The sequence below is a fragment of the Diaphorina citri genome, unplaced genomic scaffold (genome assembly GCF_000475195.1).
Source record: "Diaphorina citri unplaced genomic scaffold, Diaci psyllid genome assembly version 1.1 scaffold786, whole genome shotgun sequence".
Taxonomy (NCBI): Eukaryota; Metazoa; Arthropoda; class Insecta; order Hemiptera; family Psyllidae; genus Diaphorina; species Diaphorina citri.
The window spans coordinates 64,210-91,269 of NW_007378219.1; the positions used below are offsets into that span (position 1 = coordinate 64,210).

Here is a 27,060-nt window from a genome sequence, read left to right on the forward strand (position 1 = left end):
CTTGTCTTAGGCTTTAGGCGCTAGCGCTTTAGGGCGCTTGTATTAGCGCTTTATGGCGCTTGTATTAGCGCTTTAGGCGCTTGTATTTAGCGGTTTGGCGCTTGTATTTAGCGGTTTAGGGCGCTTATTTTAGCGGTTTAGGCGGCTTGTATTAGCGTTTAGGCGCTTGTTTTAACGGTTTAGGCGCTTGTATTGTGCTTTAGGCGCTTGTATTAGCGCTTTGGGCGCTTTTTTAGCGCTTTAGGCGCTTGTTTTGCCGGTTTAGGGCGCTTACATTAGCGCTTTGGCGCTTTGTATTAGCGGTTTAGGCGCTTGTATTAGCGGTTTAGGGGAGCGCTTGTATTAGCGTGTTTTAGGCGCGTTGTATTAGTGGTTTAGGCGCTTGTATTGCGCTTTAGTGTATCCATGCTTACATGTATCCACCCATGCTATCCACTATCCATTGTATGGATAATAATTTTTGTCTATTTGTTTTATGTCGCTTGGGACCTATTTCTTTAGGTTCCTTGGGTCCGCGCAATTTATGTTGTAAAGAGCAATATTTTCCATTCGTCGTCCTTCTCGTTTGACTATTTCGTACTGTTTAAATTTTGTTCAATTCTTGTTTAAGGACTAAATATCTCCATGGATTAAAATTTCAATTTTGTTTGCGCCAGGAGCTTAAAAAGACCCGTTTTTTTGCCTTTAAGGCCTTGTTTTGCGGGGTTTTACTTTTTGACTTTGCCGCTGCCGGGGCCGCTGTGGGGTCACTGTTAAGCCCTGGCAGGGGCGGTTAAGCAGTGTGCAAACCGTTCGGATGGGATATGGGGTCCGTTTTTTTTTTCAAAGACTGCGGATTTCGCGATTATTTTCGCGGATTTCGCGATTATTTTCGCGGATTTGGCGATTTTGTTCGCGGATTTTGCGATTATGTTCGCGGATTTGGCAATTATGTTCGCGGATTCGCGTCCCGAATCGACATTTTGGATATTTGGCAAGCCTAGGTATAGGTATCAACTGTTAATTTTTATTTATTATGGTGCACCTATTATTCATAATTTCATGGTTGATCTAAATTTTCTCAATTATTAAGCATTCAATCTTCTACCTACTTTCCTATTTAGGTAGTAGGTACTTCGTTAATTGTTCTACTCACTACAAAAAATTTTTACTATATTTTCAGTATTTTTGGAGGCGGCGAAATTTAATAGCAAAACCCCTTTTGAAAGAATCAAATATAGGATCAATAATTTTAGAGAACCCTTTTTACGGAACAAGAAAACCAGAGAGTCAAGTGTAAGTATTGACTATCAAATCAGGCAAAGTATTTACATACGTTCCTACAAAAGTTCATTAAATAATTTTAATAAGGAGTTGGTGTTTCTCTGGTAAATATTTCTAACTATCCATGGTTTTCCATTAAATCCATGTATTCAAATCCTTAAATAACTGTGTTTAACAGCCGTACTTCCAGCTAACAGTTGAGAAAGCTCATTAAAATTTGGACCTGATTTGGCCTTTAGGAACTTTACAAGGGCCGTTTTTATGAGTAACATACACAGTTTACTGAACTATTCGGCCCGAAATGTAGTTCATATGTATGTCTAAAGGTGTATCCACCACCCATAGTTGACGATCGTCAATCGATCATCGATGTGGATGGACGACGACCGGCGGCCGGTAGACCATGTGTAGTGTAGACACAGCTTAAGGGTGAAATGCATATGATCATGTTACAGTTATATGTTATCCTTGATCATGCTCGGAAATTACATCCAAACAGAATCAGAGACTATGACTATAACATGTGCTTATAAACCCAGGGATAATGAAATGCTATTATCACAATCATTTATTTACCTACCTACTTTTTTTTAACATATCCACTACTAAACAACAATTCATCATCCTAACAAAGAATTACCCACCCATAGTTGACGATCGTCAATCGATCATCGATGTGGATGGACGACGACCGACGGCCGGTAGACCATGTGTAGTGTAGACACAGCTTAAGGGTGAAATGCATATGATCATGTTACAGTTACATGTTATCCCTGATCATGCTCGGAAATTACATCCAAACAGAATCAGAGACTATGACTATAACATGTGCTTATAAACCCAGGGATAATGAAATGCTATTAAAGAATTACCTAAACTCCATCAACCCTCTCTTCATTTCTCTATCCCTCTCTCCCCACTGTTAAATACAAATAACTGAAATAGGTAGGTATCCTAATTTTGTGCTCTCACCATGTCATTGAAAACAATATTTATATTTGAAGCATATTTTTTATCATCATGGTCTTTGGATGTTTTGGGGAACTTTAAATATTTACTCTTGATAAGTTCAATAAGTACAGGTTCTTCTTGTTGTATGTTCAATAGGTCAGAATCAGCTGACAAGGCTGTTACCATTTTCCTTGATCCCCGAGCTGAAAACAAAACAGATCATGATGAAATAAAATCAATAAAAAAGGTACTGGTTCAGAAGCCAAAACTCCAAAAAAAGTAACTTTAAAAGGTCAAAAACTCAATTTATTATTGCCATTCTTATGAAAAAGTTCAAAGAGTTGTGATGTCAGATTTCATCTCAAAATGCACAGAAACAAATGTGCACAGAAACGATTCAAAACAGAAACAGAGAAACACTTGTGCACAAACAAGCAAAGTGGGAGTCATAAATTATGACATCATCATCAGAAAACTCAATTTATTATTGCCGTTCTTATGAAAAAGTTCAAAGAGTTGTGACGTCAGATTTCATCTCAAAATGCACAGAAACAAACAAGCACAGAAACGATACAAAACAGAAACAGAGAAACACTTGTGCACAAACAAGCAAAGTGGGAGTCATAAATTATGACATCATCACCTACGGGAGCGTATGCCGTGACATCAAAGTTCACAATTTTTTAAATTGATTTATCTTGGGATCTAGAAGTTGTAAAAGAAAAAGAAAAATTGCATTGGTCCTCATTTTTCCTGCTCTATGACTTTGCAATATCACCCAAGTAAGCGCAACTGATCTATTGTTGCAAAATGAGTAGTGACATCATTACCTTAAAAACATAAGTATCATAGATATGCTATGAATGAGGCTATAGTCTTGGGGTGAATATATCATAGCAATACCTTTTAGATCTGTAATGTAGAACAAGAATGTCATGACAATAGTGAAGGACATCAAAAAAGCAAATATTGATAATAGACGTGAAGACACACATTGCATTTTACAGATGGTTACAATGGTTGAAAGTTGAAACACATAGACAGCAGAAGGTTGATTAGGAAGTCATCAAACATCTAAATAACGAATTTACAGTCAAACAGATTACATAAGTTGAGAAAGTGCAAAAGAACACAGGACAGGAAACACTAGATTTGGAGAAAAACTCAAAATCCAAATTTTCAAAAAATGCAAAATGGTAGGTACCTAAAAAATTGTAAACAAAAAACATCTGTGAATGTTGTTGCTATGACAACACGAGATCGTCTCCTAGCAACAGCCAATCAAATAGTGGGGCAGTACCATGGGATCTCCTGGAAGATCAATATAATAGAGAACATACATTCAGGGATGAGATTGAGAAAATGATGACCATCATAGACGGGGTAAGCATCTAGGAATGGGAATAATTTGTATACTTGGAGGTATAAAAGGAACTAAGATGGGTTATAAATTATTTATTGAACAAACAAACGAACGGATAAACAAAAAGAGCAAATTTGTTTTTCTGCTTGTTTTGTGAGAGCTTCAGTCCTACAAAAAGTTAGGTTATATTTTTTGGTGATAAAAAGATGACCTTCGTTTTTATTTATTCCTAACATTCCTCTTTTTTTTTTATGATTTCATTTATTCATTTGATTGTGATAACAATTTGTACCCATATTCGATTAATTAATAATGTGCAATAAAGTATTTACTATGGCTATTGCGATTGCTTGATTTTGATTAAATTTGGTCTACATCATCAGCACATAAAGTAAATTTACTGATTATTTTCTTGGAAAGGCCCAATATGGCCTTTCTACAGTTGACTCAAGTCTTTGTTAATATTTCTTAATATCTATTATTGACTACAGGAAGCATACAAGGCAGGAGAACATTTCGCCCGTACCTATCCATCTAGTCTTCTAAAAAGCTATTGTGATTGCTTGATTTTGATTAAATTTGGTCTACATCATCAGCACAAAGTAAATTTACTGATTATTTTCTTGGAAAGGCCCAATATGGCATTTCTACAGTTGACTCAAGTATTTGGTAATATTTCTTAATATCTATTATTGACTACAGGAAGCATACAAGGCAGGAGAACATTTCGCTCGTACCTATCCATCTAGTCTTCTAAACATGGGAGCCATGTCCTCATCTAATAACACTAGCACACATCTAGAGGATGTTATGACATCACAAGAGAGAGATAACCTGCTCACCAAGATACAAATCAAACTGGGACACCTGACTGACAGGAGTGCCATCAGTAAACCAGGTAATAGTTATGTACTGGTTGTAGATTAGGGCGGGGGTTGTATTTTGCTTGCTTATTGACTTTTCCTTCATGTTTGAGAAAAATACATTGCTTTCCTTCCTTTAGTTTAGGATAAGGAAAGTAAAGATATGTGTTGGAAAGAAGTTTATTCTTTCAGATTAGCTTATCGGATTTTGAAGATATTGGTCGGCAAAAAAGTTATGACCATTTATGATGTAACTCCTCTGTAATGCTCGTCCCAAGAAAGTGTATATTTTTTCTGAGCATACCATAAAAAAACAGTTTACAAGTGGGAAATTACCTATGTAGGTATTTATTATTTCAGCATTGGATGTCAATCTTACAATTTATTATTTCAGCATTGGATGTCAATCTTACAATTTATTATTTCAGCATTGGATGTCAATCTTACAATTTATTATTTCAGCATTGGATGTCAATCTTACAATTTATTATTTCAGCATTGGATGTCAATCTTACAATTTATTATTTCAGCATTGGATGTCAATCTTACAATTTATTATTTCAGCATTGGATGTCAATCTTACAATTTATTATTTCAGCATTGGATGTCAATCTTACAATTTATTATTTCAGCATTGGATGTCAATCTTACAATTTATTATTTCAGCATTGGATGTCAATCTTACAATTTATTATTTCAGCATTGGATGTCAATCTTACAATTTATTATTTCAGCATTGGATGTCAATCTTACAATTTATTATTTCAGCATTGGATGTCAATCTTACAATTTATTATTTCAGCATTGGATGTCAATCTTACAATTTATTATTTCAGCATTGGATGTCAATCTTACAATTTATTATTTCAGCATTGGATGTCAATCTTACAATTTATTATTTCAGCATTGGATGTCAATCTTACAATTTATTATTTCAGCATTGGATGTCAATCTTACAATTTATTATTTCAGCATTGGATGTCAATCTTACAATTTATTATTTCAGCATTGGATGTCAATCTTACAATTTATTATTTCAGCATTGGATGTCAATCTTACAATTTATTATTTCAGCATTGGATGTCAATCTTACAATTTATTATTTCAGCATTGGATGTCAATCTTACAATTTATTATTTCAGCATTGGATGTCAATCTTACAATTTATTATTTCAGCATTGGATGTCAATCTTACAATTTATTATTTCAGCATTGGATGTCAATCTTACAATTTATTATTTCAGCATTGGATGTCAATCTTACAATTTATTATTTCAGCATTGGATGTCAATCTTACAATTTATTATTTCAGCATTGGATGTCAATCTTACAATTTATTATTTCAGCATTGGATGTCAATCTTACAATTTATTATTTCAGCATTGGATGTCAATCTTACAATTTATTATTTCAGCATTGGATGTCAATCTTACAATTTATTATTTCAGCATTGGATGTCAATCTTACAATTTATTATTTCAGCATTGGATGTCAATCTTACAATTTATTATTTCAGCATTGGATGTCAATCTTACAATTTATTATTTCAGCATTGGATGTCAATCTTACAATTTATTATTTCAGCATTGGNNNGATTATGTTCGCGGATTTCGTGATTATGTTCGCGGATTTCGTGATTATGTTCGCGGATTTGGCAATTTTGTTCGCGGATTTGGCGATTTTGTTCGCGGATTTGGCGATTATGTTCGCGGATTTCGCGAATATGTTCGCGGATTTGGCGATTATGTTCGCGGATTTGGCGATTATGTTCGCGGAATTGGCGATTACATTCGCGGATTTGGCGATTTTGTTCGCGGATTTCGCGATTTTGTTCGCGGATTTCGCGATGATGTTCGCGGATTTCGTGATTATGTTCGCGGATTTCGTGATTATGTTCGCGGATTTGGCAATTTTGTTCGCGGATTTGGCGATTATGTTCGCGGATTTCGCGATTTTGTTCGCGGATTTCGCGATTTTGTTCGCGGATTTCGCGATTATGTTCGCGGATTTGGCGATTATGTTCGCGGATTTGGCGATTATGTTCGCGGGTTTGCCGATTATGTTCGCGGATTTTGCGATTTTGTTCGCGGATTTCGCGATTATGTTCGCGGATTTCGCGATTTTGTTCGCGGATTTGGCGATTATGGTCGCGGATTTGGCGATTTTGTTCGCGGATTTTGCGATTATGTTCGCGGATTCGGCAATTATGTTCGCGGATTCGCATCCCGAATAAGTTTTGGATATTTGGCAAGCCTACCTCTATCCAAACCTCTTTAAAAAAGTCGAAATAACTGCAACCCCTGCGGGAGTCAGGTATAGGTATCAACTGTTAATTTTTATTTATTATGGTGCACCTATTATTCATAATTTCATGGTTGATCTAAATTTTCTCAATTATTAAGCATTCAATCTTCTACCTACTTTCCTATTTAGGTAGTAGGTACTTCGTTAATTGTTCTACTCACTACAAAAAATTTTTACTATATTTTCAGTATTTTTGGAGGCGGCGAAATTTAATAGCAAAACCCCTTTTGAAAGAATCAAATATAGGATCAATAATTTTAGAGAACCCTTTTTACGGAACAAGAAAACCAGAGAGTCAAGTGTAAGTATTGACTATCAAATCAGGCAAAGTATTTACATACGTTCCTACAAAAGTTCATTAAATAATTTTAATAAGGAGTTGGTGTTTCTCTGGTAAATATTTCTAACTATCCATGGTTTTCCATTAAATCCATGTATTCAAATCCTTAAATAACTGTGTTTAACAGCCGTACTTCCAGCTAACAGTTGAGAAAGCTCATTAAAATTTGGACCTGATTTGGCCTTTAGGAACTTTACAAGGGCCGTTTTTATGAGTAACATACACAGTTTACTGAACTATTCGGCCCGAAATGTAGTTCATATGTATGTCTAAAGGTGTGTCCACCCCCCATAGTCACCTACGGGAGTGTATGCCGTGACATCAAAGTTCACAATTTTTTTAATTGATTTATCTTAGGATCTAGAAGTTGTAAAAGAAAAAGAAAAATTCCATTGGTCCTCATTTTTCCTGCTCTATGACTTTGCAATATCACCCAAGTAAGCGCAACTGATCTATTGTTGTAAAATGAGTAGTGACATCATTACCTTAAAAACATAAGTATCATATATATGCTATGAATGAGGCTATAGTCTTGGGGTGAATATATCATAGCAATACCTTTTAGATCTGTAATGTAGAACAAGAATGTCATGACTATTTTATAGAAGACTGAAGAGGGAACTATAACGCCGGAGGTCTTATCCTCCCAAAATTGAAGATGAGAAAGACAGGACAGGAACCTTATCTGTTTGGGATAAAGTTCGGCGCGGGCGGAAATCGAACCCGCGATCTAGCACTTACAAGGCAGCCGCTAGCCTCCAAGCTATTGCCATGCCGGTATCGTCTATCGTGTCAACTACATCGAGTATCCATTTCATTACAGATGGCCTCCCTGGCAGCTACCAACTGGCCCAAACCTCTGGTACTCGTACCTTGTTTATCCTGGTCTACAGCATCTGGTGTATTCACTGAGGGAGTGTTGAGTGGGGCAGTAACTGGCCCAAACCTCTGGTACTCGTACCTTGTTTATCCTGGTCTACAGCATCTGGTGTATTCACTGAGGGAGTGTTGAGTGGGGCAGTACCATGGGATCTCCTGGAAGATCAATATAATAGAGAACATACATTCAGGGATGAGATTGAGAAAATGATGACCATCATAGACGGGGTAAGCATCTAGGAATGGGAATAATTTGTATACTTGGAGGTATAAAAGGAACTAAGATGGGTTTTAAATTATTTATTGAACAAACAAACAACGGACAAACAAAAAGAGCAAATTTGTTTTTCTGCTTGTTTTGTGAGAGCTTCAGTCCTACTGATCTTTTGAAGGGACCCCTAATACTTGTTTGTTATTGAATAAAACTATATTGAAAAAAAAGCTATTGTGATTGCTTGATTTTGATTAAATTTGGTCTACATCATCAGCACAAAGTAAATTTACTGATTATTTTCTTGGAAAGGCCCAATATGGCATTTCTACAGTTGACTCAAGTATTTGGTAATATTTCTTAATATCTATTATTGACTACAGGAAGCATACAAGGCAGGAGAACATTTCGCTCGTACCTATCCATCTAGTCTTCTAAACATGGGAGCCATGTCCTCATCTAATAACACCAGCACACATCTAGAGGATGTTATGACATCACAAGAGAGAGATAACCTGCTCACCAAGATACAAATCAAACTGGGACACCTGACTGACAGGAGTGCCATCAGTAAACCAGGTAATAGTTATGTACTGGTTGTAGATTAGGGCGGGGGTTGTATTTTGCTTGCTTATTGACTTTTCCTTCATGTTTGAGAAAAATACATTGCTTTCCTTCCGTTAGTTTAGGATAAGGAAAGTAAAGATATGTGTTGGAAAGAAGTTTATTCTTTCAGATTAGCTTATCGGATTTTGAAGATATTGGTCGGCAAAAAAGTTATGACCATTTATGATGTAACTCCTCTGTAATGCTCGTCCCAAGAAAGTGTATATTTTTTCTGAGCATACCATAAAAAAACAGTTTACAAGAGGATAAGGAAAGTAAAGATATGTGTTGGAAAGAAGTTTATTCTTTCAGATTAGCTTATCGGATTTTGAAGATATTGGTCGGCAAAAAAGTTATGACCATTTATGATGTAACTCCTCTGTAATGCTCGTCCCAAGAAAGTGTATATTTTTTCTGAGCATACCATAAAAAAACAGTTTACAAGTGGGAAATTACCTATGTAGGTATTTATTATTTCAGCATTGGATGTCAATCTTACAATTTATTATTTGGGATAAGGAAAGTAAAGATATGTGTTGGAAAAAGTTTATTCTTTCAGATTAGCTTATCGGATTTTGAAGATGTTGGTCGGCAAAAAAGTTATGACCATTTATGATGTAACTCCTCTGTAACGCTCGTCCCAAGAAAGTGTATATTTTTTTCTGAGGATACCATGAAAAAACAGTTTACAAGTGGGAAATTACCTATGTAGGTATTTATTATTTAAGCATTGGATGTCAATCTTACAAATAGGAAATAACGTATTTATTCATTATTTTATTATTTCAGCATTGGATGTCAATCTTACAAATAGGAAATAACATTTATTATTTCAGCATTGGATGTGAATCTTACAACTGATCTCAACTGGGAAACATTAACCAATGAGGGTAAGATATTATTTCTTCTATAGAACGTATCAATCTCTCATCTACTGGTATCGTCGTATCAAACATCCCGCAAGGTTGAAGAAACCCGTTAAATGCATCGAACTTTTTCAATTTTTTTTTCGAAATCGTTCCTTTTTTACCATTACTTTTATAGGGCAAAAATGGACTTTTTAAAAAAAGTTCCCGCTAGGGTCCAGAGAATTTTTCCAATTTTTACCACTAGTAAATTAATGTTCTGTGTTCTTTTCTAAAGCACCTGGTTCAAAAATGGTGGTCCAAACAGAACCAAAAGCTAAAACTCAAATTAGTCAGTGAAATCCACTGTCTGATCTGAACTGGGAAACATTAACCAATGAGGGTAAGATATTATTTCTTCTATAGAACGTATCAATCTCTTATCTACTGGTATCGTCGTATCAAACATCCCGCAAGGTTGAAGAAACCCGTTAAATCGAAATCGTTCCTTTTTTACCATTACTTTTATAGGGCAAAAATGGACTTTTTAAAAAAAGTTCCGGCTAGGGTCCAGAGAATTTTTCCAATTTTTACCACTAGTAAATTAATGTTCTGTGTTCTTTTCTAAAGCACCTGGTTCAAAAATGGTGATCTAAAACTCAACCTAAAGCTAAAGCTAAAACTCAAATAAGTCAGTGAAATCCACTGTCTGATCTGAACTGGGAAACATTAACCAATGAGGGTAAGATATTATTTCTTCTGTAGAACGTATCAATCTCTTATCTACTGGTATCATCCCGCAAGGTTGAAGAAACCTGGCAGCAATAGCACGTTAAATGCATCAGTTCCCGTCAGATCACTTAAGTAACGTTATGCGTGGTTGGTATCTGGACGGGTGACCGTCTGTGATAACACGTGCTGCTGGTTATTTCGCGGTGCATTCAACCTTGCGTGGACTATGTATAAAAGCCTGATATTATGACCTTAGAACACTTAGCTGTTACTATGTATTAGTAAAAAGTTAGTAAATATAGACCGCGTTCTGACTCTTAGATCAGGACTTAAATTATCTCGGACTTGAATTCATGAGCTTAATCCGAAAATAAATCTGACTACAATAAGGATACACCTGAACAGATCAAGGATAAACCCGAAGATAAACCTGACAACAATAAGGATAAACACGAAGATAAACCTGACGACAATAAAGAAAAACCCGAAAATAAACCTGAACAGAACAAGGATAAACCCGAATATAAACTATGTCAATCTTACAAATAGGAAATAACATTTATTATTTCAGCATTGGATGTCAATCTTACAAATAGGAAATAACCTATTTATTAATTTGTCCATGGGTGGACATGTAAGTATCTAGTCTCTTCTCTCCCTCAAGCCCTCTTCTTTTTTTATTTTATAGAACACTCAGGGTGTCAGGGGTATGAGGTATGACTGGCCATTGTTAATCAAATGTCTGTATAAGTAATACCTAGCCTGTATTTTCTCTCTCCCACTTCATCTTTTGCATCTCCCTGCTTCTTTTTCTCAATATTTGGCATTTATTTATTTATTTTTTTTTTTAATTTTAATATTGGCTACAAAAATCCAAATTATTTAATTACCTATTTGGATTATCTGCAAGATTTCTATGTACAATGCCACAACAGCCATTTATTGGAATTATGAGTCCCTATCAGAAACTTTTTTTTGCCTGGGTATAGGTACTTAGGTAGGCTTGCCAAACGTCCCGAATTGGCCGGGACAGTCCCGAATTTCAGGGGGTGTCCCGGCGTCCCGTTCAGTTTTTCATTTGAAGGTCCGTCAAGGGTTTCACTTCATGCGTGGTATAATGAATCAATGTACTCACCTAGCTAACTTCAGCACCCCTATAGATACATCCCTGATCATAGCTGTCTGTGCCAGGGACGACGGTTATGTACCACAGGAGGGGGTTATGGATCTGAGGGACATATGGCCAGGGTGTGAGGTGCGATATGTGGAGGGGGGACATGTTCTGGCTTTCCTATTGCATCAGCAAGATTTCAGGTGATTATGCACAACACTGTATTCTTAATGTGAATATAGTTATCAATCAAGTATGTATATTGTATATTATGTTGTTTTTAGAGATCATCAGGAATAAAATTTGGGTTATTTTCCTAGCAAACACTTTTTCATCGCTCTTTTTATTTGGTAGCAATGGAACAACTACAGTCGAACCTGTCTAAGTGGGACTCGTCTAACTAGGAAACCTGGATAACTGGGAAACCTGTCTAACTAGGAAACCTGGATAACTGGGAAAAAAATCGTGGCCCCTTCGTTTTTTTTTACTGAAAAACCTGTTTAAGTGGGAAAATCGAGCCTCTATAAGTGGGAATGACTTTTTCTAGATACTCGGTCCGGAGCCTCTGTAAGTGGGAAACGAAAAACCTGTTTAAGTGGGAAAATCGAGCCTCTATAAGTGGGAATGACTTTTTCTAGATACTCGGTCCGGAGCCTCTGTAAGTGGGAGAGGTTGCCATTTTCCTAGGTCCGGAGCCTTCTGCGGACCTCTGTAAGTGGGAATTTGTAGAGAAGCATAGTGACATTTTAGTAACCCATGATGACAGATTCCTCTTCCTCCAAACCAGTCTTCACATTTACCTCTATAAGTGGGAGTGGGAATAGGAAAATTGCAACCTCTCTAAGTGGAACACTTTTTAACTAGGAAACCTGGATAAGTGGGAAAAAATTGTCTGTCCCCACTTAGACAGGTTCGACTGTATTACATTAGACTCATGTGGTCTGTGTCGTAGTATGCCAGTCCCATAGTTTGTCTCTCATCAGATGAGACCTTAGTTGGACTGTGGGGGTAAAGTAACTTTTCAGTCTCATCCTACTGGTATACATAAGTAGAAAAACTGTTGGTGTTATTTTGACCCCATTGTGACAGTTAGTAAAAAAATCGATAGGTTAACGAAAGTCGTGTAATGTTCACCCCAATATTTCAATTTCTGATTTTAGGAATGCGATCCGAGATGCTTTCAACCGTGCCAGATTGAAAATGAATCAGAAACCACAACTGAAACAAGTCCTGTGAAACAAAATCTAAAACTTGTTATCAATCAAGTATGTATATTGTATGTTATGTTGTTTTTAGAGATCGTCAGGAATAAAGTTTGGGTTATTTTCCTAGCAAACACTTTTTCATCGCTCTTTTTATTTGGTAGCAATGGAACAACTACAGTCGAACCTGTCTAAGTGGGACTCGTCTAACTAGGAAACCTGGATAACTGGGAAAAAAATCGTGGCCCCTTCGTTTTTTACTGAAAAACCTGTTTAAGTGGGAAAATCGAGCCTCTGTAAGTGGGAGAGGTTGCCATTTTCCTAGGTCCGGAGCCTTCTGCGGACCTCTGTAAGTGGGAATTTGTAGGAAAGCATAGTAGGGTTACTATGCTTTCCAATGACAGATTCTTGCTCCTCCAAACCAGTGTTCACATTTACCTCTATTATAAGTGGGAATAGGAAAATGGCAACCTCTCTAAGTGGGACACTTTTTAACTGGGAAACCTGGATAAGTGGGAAAAAATTCTCGGTCGGTAAAATTAGTAACCCACGATGAAAATTGCAACCTCTCTAAGTGGAACACTTTTTAATTGGGAAACCTGGATAAGTGGGAAAAAATTGTCTGTCCCTTGGATTCCCACTTAGACAGGTTCGACTGTATTACATTAGACTCATGTGGTCTGTGTCGTAGTATGCCAGTCCCGTAGTTTGTCTCTCATCAGATGAGACCTTAGTTGGACTGTGAGGGTAAAGTAACTTTTCAGTCTCATCCTACTGGTATACATAAGTAGAAAAACTGTTGGTGTTATTTTGACCCCATTGTGACAGTTAGTAAAAACCCGATAGGTTAACGAAAGTCGTGTAATGTTCACCCCAATATTTCAATTTCTGATTTTAGGAATGCGATCCGAGATGCTTTCAACCGTGCCAGATTGAAAATGAATCAGAAACCACAACTGAAACAAGTCCTGTGAAACAAAATCTAAAACTCAACCTAAAGCTAAAGCTAAAACTCAAATAAGTCAGTGAAATCCACTGTCTGATCTGAACTGGGAAACATTAACCAATGAGGGTAAGATATTATTTCTTCTGTAGAACGTATCAATCTCTTATCTACTGGTATCATCCCGCAAGGTTGAAGAAACCTGGCAGCAATAGCACGTTAAATGCATCAGTTCCCGTCAGATCACTTAAGTAACGTTATGCGTGGTTGGTATCTGGACGGGTGACCGTCTGTGATAACACGTGCTGCTGGTTATTTCGCGGTGCATTCAACCTTGCGTGGACTATGTATAAAAGCCTGATATTATGACCTTAGAACACTTAGCTGTTACTATGTATTAGTAAAAAGTTAGTAAATATAGACCGCGTTCTGACTCTTAGATCAGGACTTAAATTATCTCGGACTTGAATTCATGAGCTTAATCCTGAGTATTGGTATTAGGTGTAGCTAATAATAAAAGAAGAATAACAATCAACTATAATTAAGAAGAAACCCTACTTTCAAAAGTAATGCTGTGATATTTGCAAATACTTTGAAGAGGCTTTTGGTTCATATTTCGCAAATTTCTATACTACTATACCTACTTAAACTAGCCAAAAAAAGTGATGTTGTCATGGGGCCTATTTTATTATACATGATCTTGATAATTTTACTTAGTATGCAATGATTAGTATTACTAGCGTACTAGCTGTTTTACGAAGTCCTTTTTATGTAATTAATGTATTTTAATATCTCCAAAGTGTCATTAATAAATTTTTATTACCTATGTACCTACCTCCTTAGTAAATTGTAAAATACATTTATGTTTACAAAAATAAAAATAAAAAAAAAAAATAATAAGGGTGCTTGTAATTTTTTACTTTTTTTCTATAAATATTACTATTATTTCAAATAATCTCCGTTGATAATCCAATAAGTTGGTGAAACTGGCAAAAACTAAATACTAGCAAATATGTAGGTACCAAGTTTAGTTTATAGTTGAAGGAAATTCTGATATTGGTTATTTATCTAAGGATCTAGTTAGGTATCACAACTATCAGTATTAAGATAATGCTATCAAATATCAATAGACATGTGTGGAATAACAGTAAGATAAAATATTTCAACTGAATATTTCCTACTTCCTATAATGTAAGTTATGTCCCTTCCTAGTTGTAAGGTACTTGCCAATAACTACAAGTACTATAAACCGATATAATGTAAAAAGTAATGGGAATGTGAGACCCAGATATATGGGATTTGATCTTACCACATTATTGAACGGACGAAATGGGCTGTAAAGTTTTACGTGAGGATTTTTCTTTCACTTCGTTTGGCCGTTTGTTCCGCGTTAACTCTCGAACAGATGCCCGATTTTGATGAAGTAAAGTTTTTCTTTTTTGGATTGGGTTCTTCAAAAATACTGAGCCATGAGGGACGTTTGTGCAAAATAATGTTATTGCAATAAACTAACGCGTATGATGCTAGAATTGTCCTCAAGTGAAGTTTTCGCTATTGGTTTGGTATCCTGTCTGTCATATCACTAATTCATACCAGACTTATTGATTGTAATCCGTATTGAAGCTCCAATTACTTAATTATCTAAATAATCAATATGATCCTATCACACGGACATTACAATGAGATAAATCCGGAGTAGACAGTCTATAAATCTCCGTGACACATGTGAATTTTCATTTATTGTTTATAAGTTTGTTGGATTTTCATTAATTTTGTTTACAATATTGAATTTTTATCGTGCTTAATTTGTTTATTTACATTTAGTGTTTTTGGCTTCACGCCTTCATGATGAATCTACAATGGATGTTTACATTTCTTGTACTCCTAATATTTTCGTACCATGTAAGTACCTATATTATTATGTCTGCCAATAATAATTTACTATTCTAATAGTTTATAGGGTGTGATGAAAGTTTGGAACGGTGCAGTAGAACCTCTTTGAAGAAAAAAAAAATCGTCTGCAGATGGAATACCTAAAATGTATGTGTAATTGTGTATATTTTTCATATTTATTTATTATATGACTTGATTGTAGATTTAAATAATCATCCTGTATCATTTCTCTTGTTATAAAAAATCATCTGCAGATGGAATACCTAAAATGTACATATGTGTAATTGTGTATATTTTTCATATTTATTTATTATATGACTTGATTGTAGATTTAAATAATCATCCTGTATCATTTCTCTTGTTTCCCAGGCTTCGTGTTTTCCATCTATCTCACTTGATGGTTTAACACAAACCGATGCCGAAAATCCTAGTGAAACTTCAGAAGCATTTGAATCTCATTCCATTGTGAAAGCGAATGTTGACGAGGATTTAGTTGATAAAAGTGAGTCATCTAATTCTAAACCAAGTGAAAATGGTGACCAGAATGATGGCGAAGATCCTGAGGAAGGTAATTATATCTTTGAAAATTAATACAACCACATTAAAAATAATTATTTGTGGCAAAACTGATACCTTTTTCACTTTTTTTTTTTTTTTTTTTTTTTTTTTTTTTTTTTTTTTTTGATACCACAGTAATACTAGGAGCCTCCTTTACTAATTCTATATTTTTCATTTCTCTCGTATTTTCACCAGTCATACAAAGAAAAAATCAGAAAAAGTCTCGACATTGACGGAAATCGATGTTCAAGAATTGATGGTCGTCTGTACAATAATTTTTATAATCAATCACTCTAAACTCTTTGTGATTTCTATTCATGAATGTTCATACTTAATAATATAAAGGTCCATTTTACTAAAACACTTTTTATTTTAGGCGCTTCAAATAATTCAGAAAAGAAGAGTGAACAGGGAACACAAAAATTGCACGCTCTTCTAGAAAATACCACTCAAACTCAAGCCAACATGGATTCCCACGAAAAGAATTCCGCGGAATATGAAATGCCTCAATATGAGCTTCCTCTAGCTGAGCAAACTTCAGGAGAAATGAATGACGATGGATCACCTGAAGGACAAACTATCACTGGTACTGTTAATCATTCTCTTAATTCTAAACTGAATTCCCTTTCAGAAGTTTCAGGACCTAGTTACAAATCCCTTCTAAGCATAGCAAAGGTTAGGAATATTATAAAACGAGCTGTCAATGGTTCGCCAAAACCTACTTATCATAATGAACATCCTACACAAACACATCCTGAACATACACCAGGCTGTAGACTACTTGATGATGAAGGACACATGGGAGTGACTGCTTGTGAAGTGCTAGGAGAAAAACAATCAGACATAAACACCGCAGCACATGAGCGACTAAATAAGAGAATCGGGAAAAGAGACAAAAAACGCAAAACTTTAGATGATACCGGTAAAGTTTCCCATCACACTGCACGCATTAAAAAGGACACAATAACACCGCAGCACATGAGCGACTAAATAAAAGAATCGGGAAAAGAGACAAAAAACGCAAAACTTTAGATGATACCGGTAAAGTTTCCCATCACACTGCACGCATTAAAAAGGACACAAGTGAACAGACAGATCAAAACGAACCTGGACACAATGATGAAAACAATCCCGACGAAAATAAACCTGAGGACAATAAGGATAAACCTGACGACAACAAGGATAAACCTGAAGATAAAAAGAATAAACCTGAGGATAATAAGGATCAACCTGAAAATAAACCTGAGGACAATAAGAATAAACCGGAAGATGATAAGGATCAACCTGAAAATAAACATGAGGACAATAAGAATAAACCAGAGGATAATAAGGATCAACCTGAAAATAAACCTAAGGATGATAAGAATCGACCTGAAAATAAACCTGAGGACAATGAGAATAAACCTGAGGATGATAAGAATCGACCTGAACAGAATAAGGATAAACCTGAAGATAAAAAGGATAAACCCGATGACAATAAAGATCAACCTGAGAATAATAAGGATCAACCTGAAGATAAAACCAAAGCTAACAAGGATAGACCTGAGGATAATAAGGATAAACCTGAAGACAATGAGGATAAACCTGAACAGAATAAGGATAAACCTGAAGATAGACCTGAGGATAATAAGGATAAACCTAAAAATAAATCTGAAGATAATAAGGATAAACCTAAAAATAAACCGGAAGATAATGAAGATAAACCTGATGATAAAAAGGATAAACCTGAAGACATTAAGGATAAACCTGAACAGAATAAGGATAAACCCGGCGATAAACCTAAGGATCATAATGATAAACCAAAAAATAAACCTGAAGATAAAAAGGATAAACCTGAACAGAATAAGGATAAACCTGAAGATAGACCTGAGAATAATAAGGATCAACCTGAGGACAATAAGGATAAACCTGACGACAATAAGGATAAACCTGAACAGAACAAGGATAAACCCGAAAATAAACCTGAGGACAATAAGGATAAACCCGAAAATAAACCTGACGACAATAAGGATACACCTGAACAGATCAAGGATAAACCCGAAGATAAACCTGACAACAATAAGGATAAACCTGAACAGAACAAGGATAAACACGAAGATAAACCTGACGAATATAAAGATAAACCCGAAAATAAACCTGAACACAACAAGGATAAACCCGAAAATAAACCTGACGACAATAAGGATACACCTGAACAGATCAAGGATAAACCCGAAGATAAACCTGACAACAATAAGGATAAACCTGAACAGAACAAGGATAAACACGAAGATAAACCTGAAGAATATAAAGATAAACCCGAAAATAAACCTGAACACAACAAGGATAAACCCGAAAATAAACCTGACGACAATAAGGATACACCTGAACAGATCAAGGATAAACCCGAAGATAAACCTGACAATAATAAGGATAAACCTGAACAGAACAAGGATAAACCCGAAGATAAACCTGATGACAATAAGGATAAACCTGAACAGAACAAGGATAAACACAGTCATAACCCAAGAGATAATAATAAAAATTTACATCAACATTATGACAAAGAATCGAATGTACAAAATGAAAGTGATTACGAGAGTCATAACCCAAGAGATAATAATGAAAATTTACATCAACATTATGACAAAGAATCGAATGTACAAAATGAAAGTGATTACGAGAGACAAAATGTCGATAAATCAACTAAACAGCATAATACTGAATCCCATGGACATCACAACGAAAAATTACAAAGAGAAAATGATAACAAACCATATGGACATGATGCAAATAATCAAAGTAAAAAAGAGACTGATGAACAGCATGAGAAAGAATCAAATATACAAAATAAAAGTAATTACTATAGGCAAAATGTCGATAGATCAACTAAACAGCATAATACTGAGTCCCATACACATCATGGCGAAAAATTACATGAACATCATTCAAAAGGGGCAAATAATCAAAGTGAAAAACTAAACAGCATAATACTGAGTCCCATACACATCATGGCGAAAAATTACATGAACATCATTCAAAATGGGCAAATAATCAAAGTGAAAAAGAAACTAATGAACAGCATAACAAAGATTCAAATGGGCAGACTAAAAACAATGATCATAGACAAAACAAAGTGAAAAAGAAACTAATGAACAGCATAACAAAGATTCAAATGGGCAGACTAAAAACAATGATCATAGACAAAATCTTGATAACTCTGGACAGCACGATACCGAATCACAAGGAAGTTATATCAAAAAACAAAATGATGAAAAGTCACATAGTCATCATGAAAAAGAAACAAATGGGCAAAGTGAAAAACAGACCAATGGAAAAAATGACAGTAAATCAAAAGATCTGCATGGTTCACAGTCAACTGAACACCATAATAATAAATCAAATAAAATGCATGAAAATTTACAAAGACATGATAATAGTGACGAGTCTAACCTGAACAGAACAAGGATAAACCCGAAGATAAACCTGATGACAATAAGGATAAACCTGAACAGAACAAGGATAAACACGAAGATAAACCTGACGACAGTAAAGATAAACCCCAAAATAAACCTGACGACAGTAACTATAAACCTGAACAGAACAAGGATAAACACGAAGATAAACCTGACGACAGTAAAGATAAACCCCAAAATAAACCTGACGACAGTAACTATAAACCTGAACAAAACAAGGATAAACACGAAGATAAACCTGACGACAGTAAAGATGAACCCGAGAATAAACCTGACGACAATAAGGATAAACCTGAAAATAAACCTGACGACAATAAGGACGACAATAATAAAACTGAACAGAACAAGGATAAACCCGAAGATAATGCTAACGACAATAAGGATAAACCTGAAAATAAACCTGACGACAATAAGGACGACAAAAATAAACCTGAACAGAACAAGGATAAACCCGAAGATAATCCTGACGACAATAAGGGTAAACCTGAACAGAACAAGGATAAATCCGAAAATAAACCTGAGGACAATAAGGATAAACCTGAACAGAACAAGGATAAACCCGAAAATAAACCTGATGACAATAAGGATAAACCTGAACAGAACAAGGATAAACCCGAAAATAAACCTAACGACAATAAGGATAACTCTGAACAGAACAAGGATAAACCCGAAAATAAACCTGATGACAATAAGGATAAACCTGAACAGAACAAGGATAAACTTACCGGGCTTCTTGTTTTGATTTTCATTCGGTTTCTATAAAAAAAAAAAAATCTGGTGTGAACATCACACGACTTTCTATTAGATTTACGAAATACGTATTTGAAAGAAAAAAAAAAATTCCAAGTCCCGAGCCTGAGCCGCCCACGGCGGCCAATTTTCGGTCGAAAACTTCCTATGTTAAAATACTCCCCATGTAATGAGGGATCATTAAAAAGTGTCCAAAAATTGAACTTTTTTTTATAAACACGAAGATAAACCTGACGACAGTAAATATAAACCCCAAAATAAACCTGACGACAATAAGGGTAAACCTGAAAATAAACTTGACGACAATAAGGATAAACCTGAACAGAACAAGGATAAACACGAAGATAAACCTGACGACAGTAAATATAAACCCCAAAATAAACCTGACGACAATAAGGGTAAACCTGAAAATAAACTTGACGACAATAAGGATAAACCTGAACAGAACAAGGATAAACACGAAGATAAACCTGACGACAGTAAATATAAACCCCAAAATAAACCTGACGACAATAAGGGTAAACCTGAAAATAAACTTGACGACAATAAGGATAAACCTGAACAGAACAAGGATAAACCCGAAGTTAAACCTGACGACAATAAAGATAAACCCGAAAATAAACCTGAACAGAATAAGGATAAACCTGAACAAAACAAGGATAAATCCGAATATAAACCTGACGACAATAAGGATAAACCTGAACAGAACAAGGATAAACACGAAGATAAACCTGACGACAATAAGGATAAACCTGAACAAAACAAGGATAAACCCGAATATAAACCTGACGACAATAAGGATAAACCTGAACAGAAGAAGGGTAAACCTGAAGATAAACCTGACGACAATAAGGATAAACCTGAACAGAACAAGGATAAACACGAAGATAAACCTGACGACAGTAAATATAAACCCCAAAATAAACCTGACGACAATAAGGGTAAACCTGAAAATAAACTTGACGACAATAAGGATAAACCTGAACAGAACAAGGATAAACCCGAAAATAAACCTAACGACAATAAGGATAACTCTGAAAAAGTTACGCTAACATTTATCTCCAGAAACATGCATTTTCAGCACAAAACTGATCCTTGTTTTTGATTTTTCTTTTTTTACTCACAACTTATGTAGGTATGTGGTCTTGTGGAATAAGTTTTAAACTTTACAGCAAATAACATAATGGTTATCCCGAAAAAAAATGAACACTGAACAGCAGTTTGAGAAAAACCAAAAAATACGAGCGTTCGTCTAATTTTGTCACCCAGTGTGTTAGTAAAAAGTTAGTAAATATAGACCGCGTTCTGACTCTTAGATCAGGACTTAAATTATCTCGGACTTGAATTCATGAGCTTAATCCCGAGTATTGGTATTAGGTGTAGCTAACAATAAAACAAGAATAACAATCAATTATAATTAAGCAGGAACCCTACTTTCAAAAGTAATGCTGTGATATTTGCAAATACTTTGAAGAGGCTTTTGGTTCATATTTCGCAAATTTTTATATTACTATACCTACTTAAACTAGCCAAAAAAGTGATGTTGTCATGGGGCCTATTTTATTATACATGATCTTGATAATTTTACTTAGTATGCAATGATTAGTATTACTAGCGTACTAGCTGTTTTACGAAGTCCTTTTTATGTAATTAATGTATTTTAATATCTCCAAAGTGTCATTAATAAATTTTTATTACCTATTTACCTACCTCCTTAGTAAATTGTAAAATACATTTATGTTGTTTGTTTACAAAAAAATAAGGGAGCTTGTAATTTTTTACTTTTTTTTTCTATGAATATTACTATTATTTCAAAAAATCTCCGTTGATAATCCAATAAGTTGGTGAAATTGGCAAAAACTAAATACTAGCAAATATGTTGGTACCAAGTTTAGTTTATAGTTGAAGGAAATTCTGATATTGGTTATTTATCTAAGGATCTAGTTAGGTATCACAACTATCAGTATTAAGATAATGCTATCAAATATCAATAGACATGTGTGGAATAACAGTAAGATAAAATATTTCAACTGAATATTTCCTACTTCCTATAATGTAAGTTATGTCCCTTCCTAGTTGTAAGGTACTTGCCAATAACTACAAGTACTATAAACCGATATAATGTAAAAAGTAATGGGAATGTGAGACCCAGATATATGGGATTTGATCTTACCACATTATTGAACGGACGAAATGGGCTGTAAAGTTTTACGTGAGGATTTTTCTTTCACTTCGTTTGGCCGTTTGTTCCGCGTTAACTCTCGAACAGATGCCCGATTTTGATGAAGTGCCATCAAATATCAATAGACATGTGTGGAATAACAGTGAGATAAAATATTTCAACTGAATATTTCCTACTTCCTATAATGTAAGTTATGTCCCTTCCTAGTTGGACGGTACTTGCGAGTAACTACAAGTAGGTACTATAAACCGATATAATGTAAAAAGTAATGGGGATGTGAGACCCAGATATATGGGATTTGATCTTACCACATTATTGAACGGACGAAAAGAAAACTCACATTCTTCAAGTCATAAAATTGTGGAGCAAAGTGATAATTTAAATGGAAAGGACAAGGACAATATGCATAACAAGGATAAATCCGAAGATAAATCTGATAACAATAAGGATAATCCCGAACATAAAAACACCAGTGAATATTTTAGCTCATCTAGTTCTAAAAAGAATAAAACTTCAAAAGAAAACTCACATTCTTCAAGTCATAAAATTGTGGAGCAAAGTGATAATTTAAATGGAAAGGACAAGGACAGTATGCATAACAAGGATAAATCCGAAGATAAACCTGACGACAATAAGGATAAACCTGAACAGAACAAGGATAAACCCGAAAATAAACCTAACGACAATAAGGATAACTCTGAACAGAACAAGGATAAACCCGAAAATAAACCTGACGACAATAAGGATAAACCTGAACAGAACAAGGATAAACCCGAAGTTAAACCTGACGACAATAAAGATAAACCCGAAAATAAACCTGAACAGAACAAGGATAAACCTGAGGACAATAAGGATAAACCTGAACATAAGAATGATGAACATGAAAATACCAGTGAATATTTTAGCTCAACTAGTTCTAAAAAGAATAAAACTTCCAAAGAAAACTCACATTCTTCAAGTCATAATATTGTGGAGCAAAGTGATAATTTAAATGGAAAGGACAAGGACAATATGCATAACAAGGATAAATCCGAAGATAAATCTGATAACAATAATTAAATGTCATCAATATCGGGTCAACTGTTTAAGAAATTTGGTGGAAAAAACAAACAGACTTATGTATTTCAGGACAAACTAAATGCAAAATCGTCAAGTTGAAACTTCTTATTGTCAACCTAGTTAGCTTGGAAGGTAGCGCGCTAGCGCGTCTGACTTGTTAGCGCTAGGTGACGGATTTTATCCTAAACAAACAAGGTTCGTTCTCGGAACGGCTGGTTCTTTCTCCAATCCTGTCTTCCTTCTCTCTTCTCTTTCGGGACGATAAGACCTTAGCAGTTACAGTTCCCTCTATCAAACCTATTGGGGAAAAAACTTAGATTCGATTTGCGCCAGGGGCGGATTTTATCCTAAACAAACAAGGTTCGTTCTCGGAACGGCTGGTTCTTTCTCCTATAGGTAGCGCGTCTGACTTGTTAGCGCTAGGTGACGGATTCGATTTGCGCCAGGGGCGGATTTTATCCTAAACAAACAAGGTTCGTTCTCGGAACGGCTGGTTCTTTCTCCTATCCTGTCTTCCCTTTCTCTTCTCTTTCGCGACGATAAGACCTTAGCAGTTACAGTTCCCTCTATCAAACCTATTGGGGAAAAAACTTCTTATTCTGTAGGTATGGTTAATAAATAATTACGGTAAGGTACAAGAAATTACCTAGACTTTTCATTATTTCTACCGTTGAACTTGAACATCAAGTAATTAAAAACTATAATAATATCTACCTGAGATCCTAAGCACAAATAAGTAGGTATGGAGGTACCTACTGATACTGCTCAAACATGTAGGTGCACTCATAATAAGTACCTATAGGGCAGGCCCGGATTTTAATGAAAGACCGATGTGAATTCTAAGTTGTAACTCCAAGAACTACCTGATGGTAAATATGGCGCCTAGGTACCTACACTCATAATAATTACCTATAGGGCAGGCCCGGATTTTAATGAAAGACCGATGTGAATTCTAAGTTGTAACTCCAAGAACTACCTGATGGTTTTTCCATTTTGGATTAAATATGGCGAACTTTTTAGTAAGTACATATAGGACATATTTTAATCATTTAATTTGGGCTCAGTCCTACCGAAAAAAAAATATTCGATTTTGATTCAAACCCGCGCTGTCCCAATTACCAGGACAGGGCCTTGACCACCACGCTATACCTAGACATTGGGTGCTCTATATACCTACTATTCTATTATTATATGGAGGTACCTATTATTTATAGTTACTTATAGGTAATTATCAATTAACTAACAGTTAATTAGTGATCGCTGATGCATACTTTACATGGAGATCTAGATGGTAGAATATTAGGAATAGGAACGCGCTACCTTCCAAGCTAACTAGACTGGCAAGAAGAAGTTTGAATGTTTCACTCCATGAAATATACAACAGTACCTATATCTACCTACCTTGCACGTTGGAGTCCTATAGCTAGTTACCTACCAAAACTAAATGAAAAAAAATCATGATTTTTTTTTTTGTATAAAGCAGCTTTTTTACAACTTCCCTGGATACCTATCACAGCATCATTAAGTGCCTCCTTTGCAATCAATTTCCACATTTCAATACCTCGAACTCCAAGCACAGAGCCGAAGAAACTTCGACCCCGCCGGGAATCGAACCCAGGACCTCCAGCGTGCAAGCCTCGTGTGATACTCAATCGGCCTGGGAGGCTGCTACTATCTACCAAAACTATTATATGTATCTACCTACTTATATCTATGTAAGAGCTATGGCTATGCTGTGCTAATTTATAATACGGTAATCTGTGCATGATACTCATTATTACGGGGCTGACTGTGGAGATGTTTGCTCAAAGTAATTTCGTTTGGAAAGGAAGGGCGTTCATGTTAAGCTACGCCCAGCAATGCTGTATAAGACGTGATATACCTCGAATACCTACCTATAAGACATTGAAATAGATATTGCTCCGAACCTCAGACCTTACCTGGTGTTAAATGATGTGGAAAAGTAAAAAACACAGGAAACGCAACCAACCACTAATTATTCATCAAATCCTTTGTCACTCCGGCTAGATTAGATCTTGTTACAAACTTACTTCTATTCCATCTTATTTATTTGAACTCGGTAGGTTATAGGTAGGTAGTTATAGTTATATCTGAGGAAAACCCAATGATGGAACCTAGAAATAGGAATCATTGAAAATGAGAGAAATTCAAAGAAAATGGAGAAAGGAAATCCGTCTTCTCTCTTCGCTGCTCAAGCAGAAAACTGCACTGCACCAAACTAAATGAAAAATCACAACGAGAGAACATCTAAATGAAAAATCACACAATTAGAACACGACTACCTGTATAGTGTGAGCACCTGGTCCATTTAGATCTTGGACTTGTAAGGAAAATAGTTTTCATTGGACCCACGGTTGCGACTACCTGTATAGTGTGAGCACCTGGTCCATTTAGATCTTGGACTTGTAAGGAAAATAGTTTTCATTGGACCCACGGTTGATCAATTAAAGGACATTTTTATTAAATGTCATCAATATCGGGTCAACTGTTTAAGAAATATAGTGGAAAAAACAAACAGACTTATGTATTTCAGGACAAACTAAATGCAAAATTGTCAAGTTGAAACTTCTTATTGTCAACCTAGTTAGCTTGGAAGGTAGCGCGCTAGCGCGTCTGACTTGTTAGCGCTAGGTGACAGATTCACAGATACACACACGGACCAATGGCTGAAACTTTGGATTTAGGCTCTAGGGACCTCAAAACGTGATTTGGCATCAAAAACTGACCATCGAAAATTTGACCCGATTACATTACTTTCCTTCCTATAGGATAAGGAAAGTAAAACAGAGTGTTCACTTGCCTAACTTGCCTTGCACTTGGAAGATTTCAAAATCTTCTTTCCGTAGGTTCAAGATCTTCGCCATTTCGCGACTATATCACACCACTCCCATTTAGTTGATCTGAGGGCACAGCAGTCCTACGCCAGGCCAAGTTCCAGTATGCACGCCTGTGTATTTTTACACGATCCGATTTGGCAGATTTTTCTCACCTTCACCTTTATTAAGGAGCGCGGTAGCGCTCCGCCCCGCCAAGTCAAGAAAGTTTGACCGCGCTACTAGAGATATTGTACGCGACAGGGAAAGTAGCGACTTGGCGGGGTCTTTTTTTATGCCACGAAGTGGTATTTTTTGGGGTAGGATTTTACAGATACAGATACCTACCTAGAATAAGACAGCGTGTAGTGCAGACTCCTTGAGACGCGAAGACAACTACAAATGACGGAAGAAAACGGATTGAATGTGTGTGTTAGGCTGTTGGGGCACGAAAGTAGACCAAGTTGAAAAAAAAAAATCATCAAAATCGGTTGAGACAAGCCTGAGATATTTGTCTTTGAAAAACGTCAAATTTTTACACATTTTCTGCTGCTGCTTCTTCTTTGACGTTCACCGCTCTACAGCCTAAACTACTGGACCGATTTTGTTGGTTGATAGCTCATTCTTTTTCTCGTGAGTGGCAGATGTGCCTTTTTATATTTTCATGGCCCTCAAAGGGCCCCTTTGGACTTGAATTTGATAAAAGAATTTGATAA

General features: G+C 35.7%; 4 protein-coding genes across 4 annotated transcripts in view; 3 read left to right on the forward strand and 1 right to left on the reverse strand.

The window, feature by feature from the left end:
* LOC103512064 (protein ABHD18) overlaps positions 1–14,415 on the forward strand; it is a 16,571-nt gene extending 2,156 nt beyond the window's left edge. The window contains exons 4-14 of the mRNA XM_026825644.1: positions 1,163–1,275; positions 1,719–1,814; positions 3,474–3,597; positions 4,280–4,475; positions 7,840–7,959; positions 7,998–8,191; positions 8,558–8,753; positions 9,261–9,269; positions 11,437–11,671; positions 12,629–12,681; positions 13,622–14,415. Of these exons, the coding sequence (XP_026681445.1) occupies positions 1,163–1,275; positions 1,719–1,814; positions 3,474–3,597; positions 4,280–4,475; positions 7,840–7,959; positions 7,998–8,191; positions 8,558–8,753; positions 9,261–9,269; positions 11,437–11,671; positions 12,629–12,681; positions 13,622–13,644 (1,359 nt within the window). The 3' untranslated portion in view covers positions 13,645–14,415. The remainder of the gene's footprint in view (positions 1–1,162; positions 1,276–1,718; positions 1,815–3,473; positions 3,598–4,279; positions 4,476–7,839; positions 7,960–7,997; positions 8,192–8,557; positions 8,754–9,260; positions 9,270–11,436; positions 11,672–12,628; positions 12,682–13,621) is intronic.
* Positions 2,279–3,396, reverse strand: LOC113468603. The gene is made up of 2 exons (XM_026825654.1): positions 3,045–3,396; positions 2,279–2,417 (listed from the first exon to the last, which is right to left on the reverse strand). The coding sequence occupies exons 1-2, from the start codon at positions 3,212–3,214 to the stop codon at positions 2,378–2,380; spliced, it is 210 nt and encodes a 69-aa protein (XP_026681455.1). The 5' UTR covers positions 3,215–3,396; the 3' UTR covers positions 2,279–2,377.
* A 2,114-nt stretch (positions 14,416–16,529) lies between the features above and the next one.
* On the forward strand, positions 16,530–19,183 carry LOC103512065 (protein starmaker-like). The gene is made up of 3 exons (XM_026825645.1): positions 16,530–16,650; positions 16,696–16,986; positions 17,022–19,183. The coding sequence occupies exons 1-3, from the start codon at positions 16,530–16,532 to the stop codon at positions 19,181–19,183; spliced, it is 2,574 nt and encodes an 857-aa protein (XP_026681446.1).
* Positions 19,184–19,236: 53 nt separating this feature from the next.
* LOC103512066 (protein starmaker-like) lies at positions 19,237–23,510 on the forward strand. Its single transcript, XM_026825646.1, has 4 exons — positions 19,237–19,389; positions 19,505–20,254; positions 20,547–21,316; positions 22,739–23,510. The coding sequence occupies exons 1-4, from the start codon at positions 19,237–19,239 to the stop codon at positions 23,508–23,510; spliced, it is 2,445 nt and encodes an 814-aa protein (XP_026681447.1).
* Positions 23,511–27,060: the final 3,550 nt, after the last annotated feature.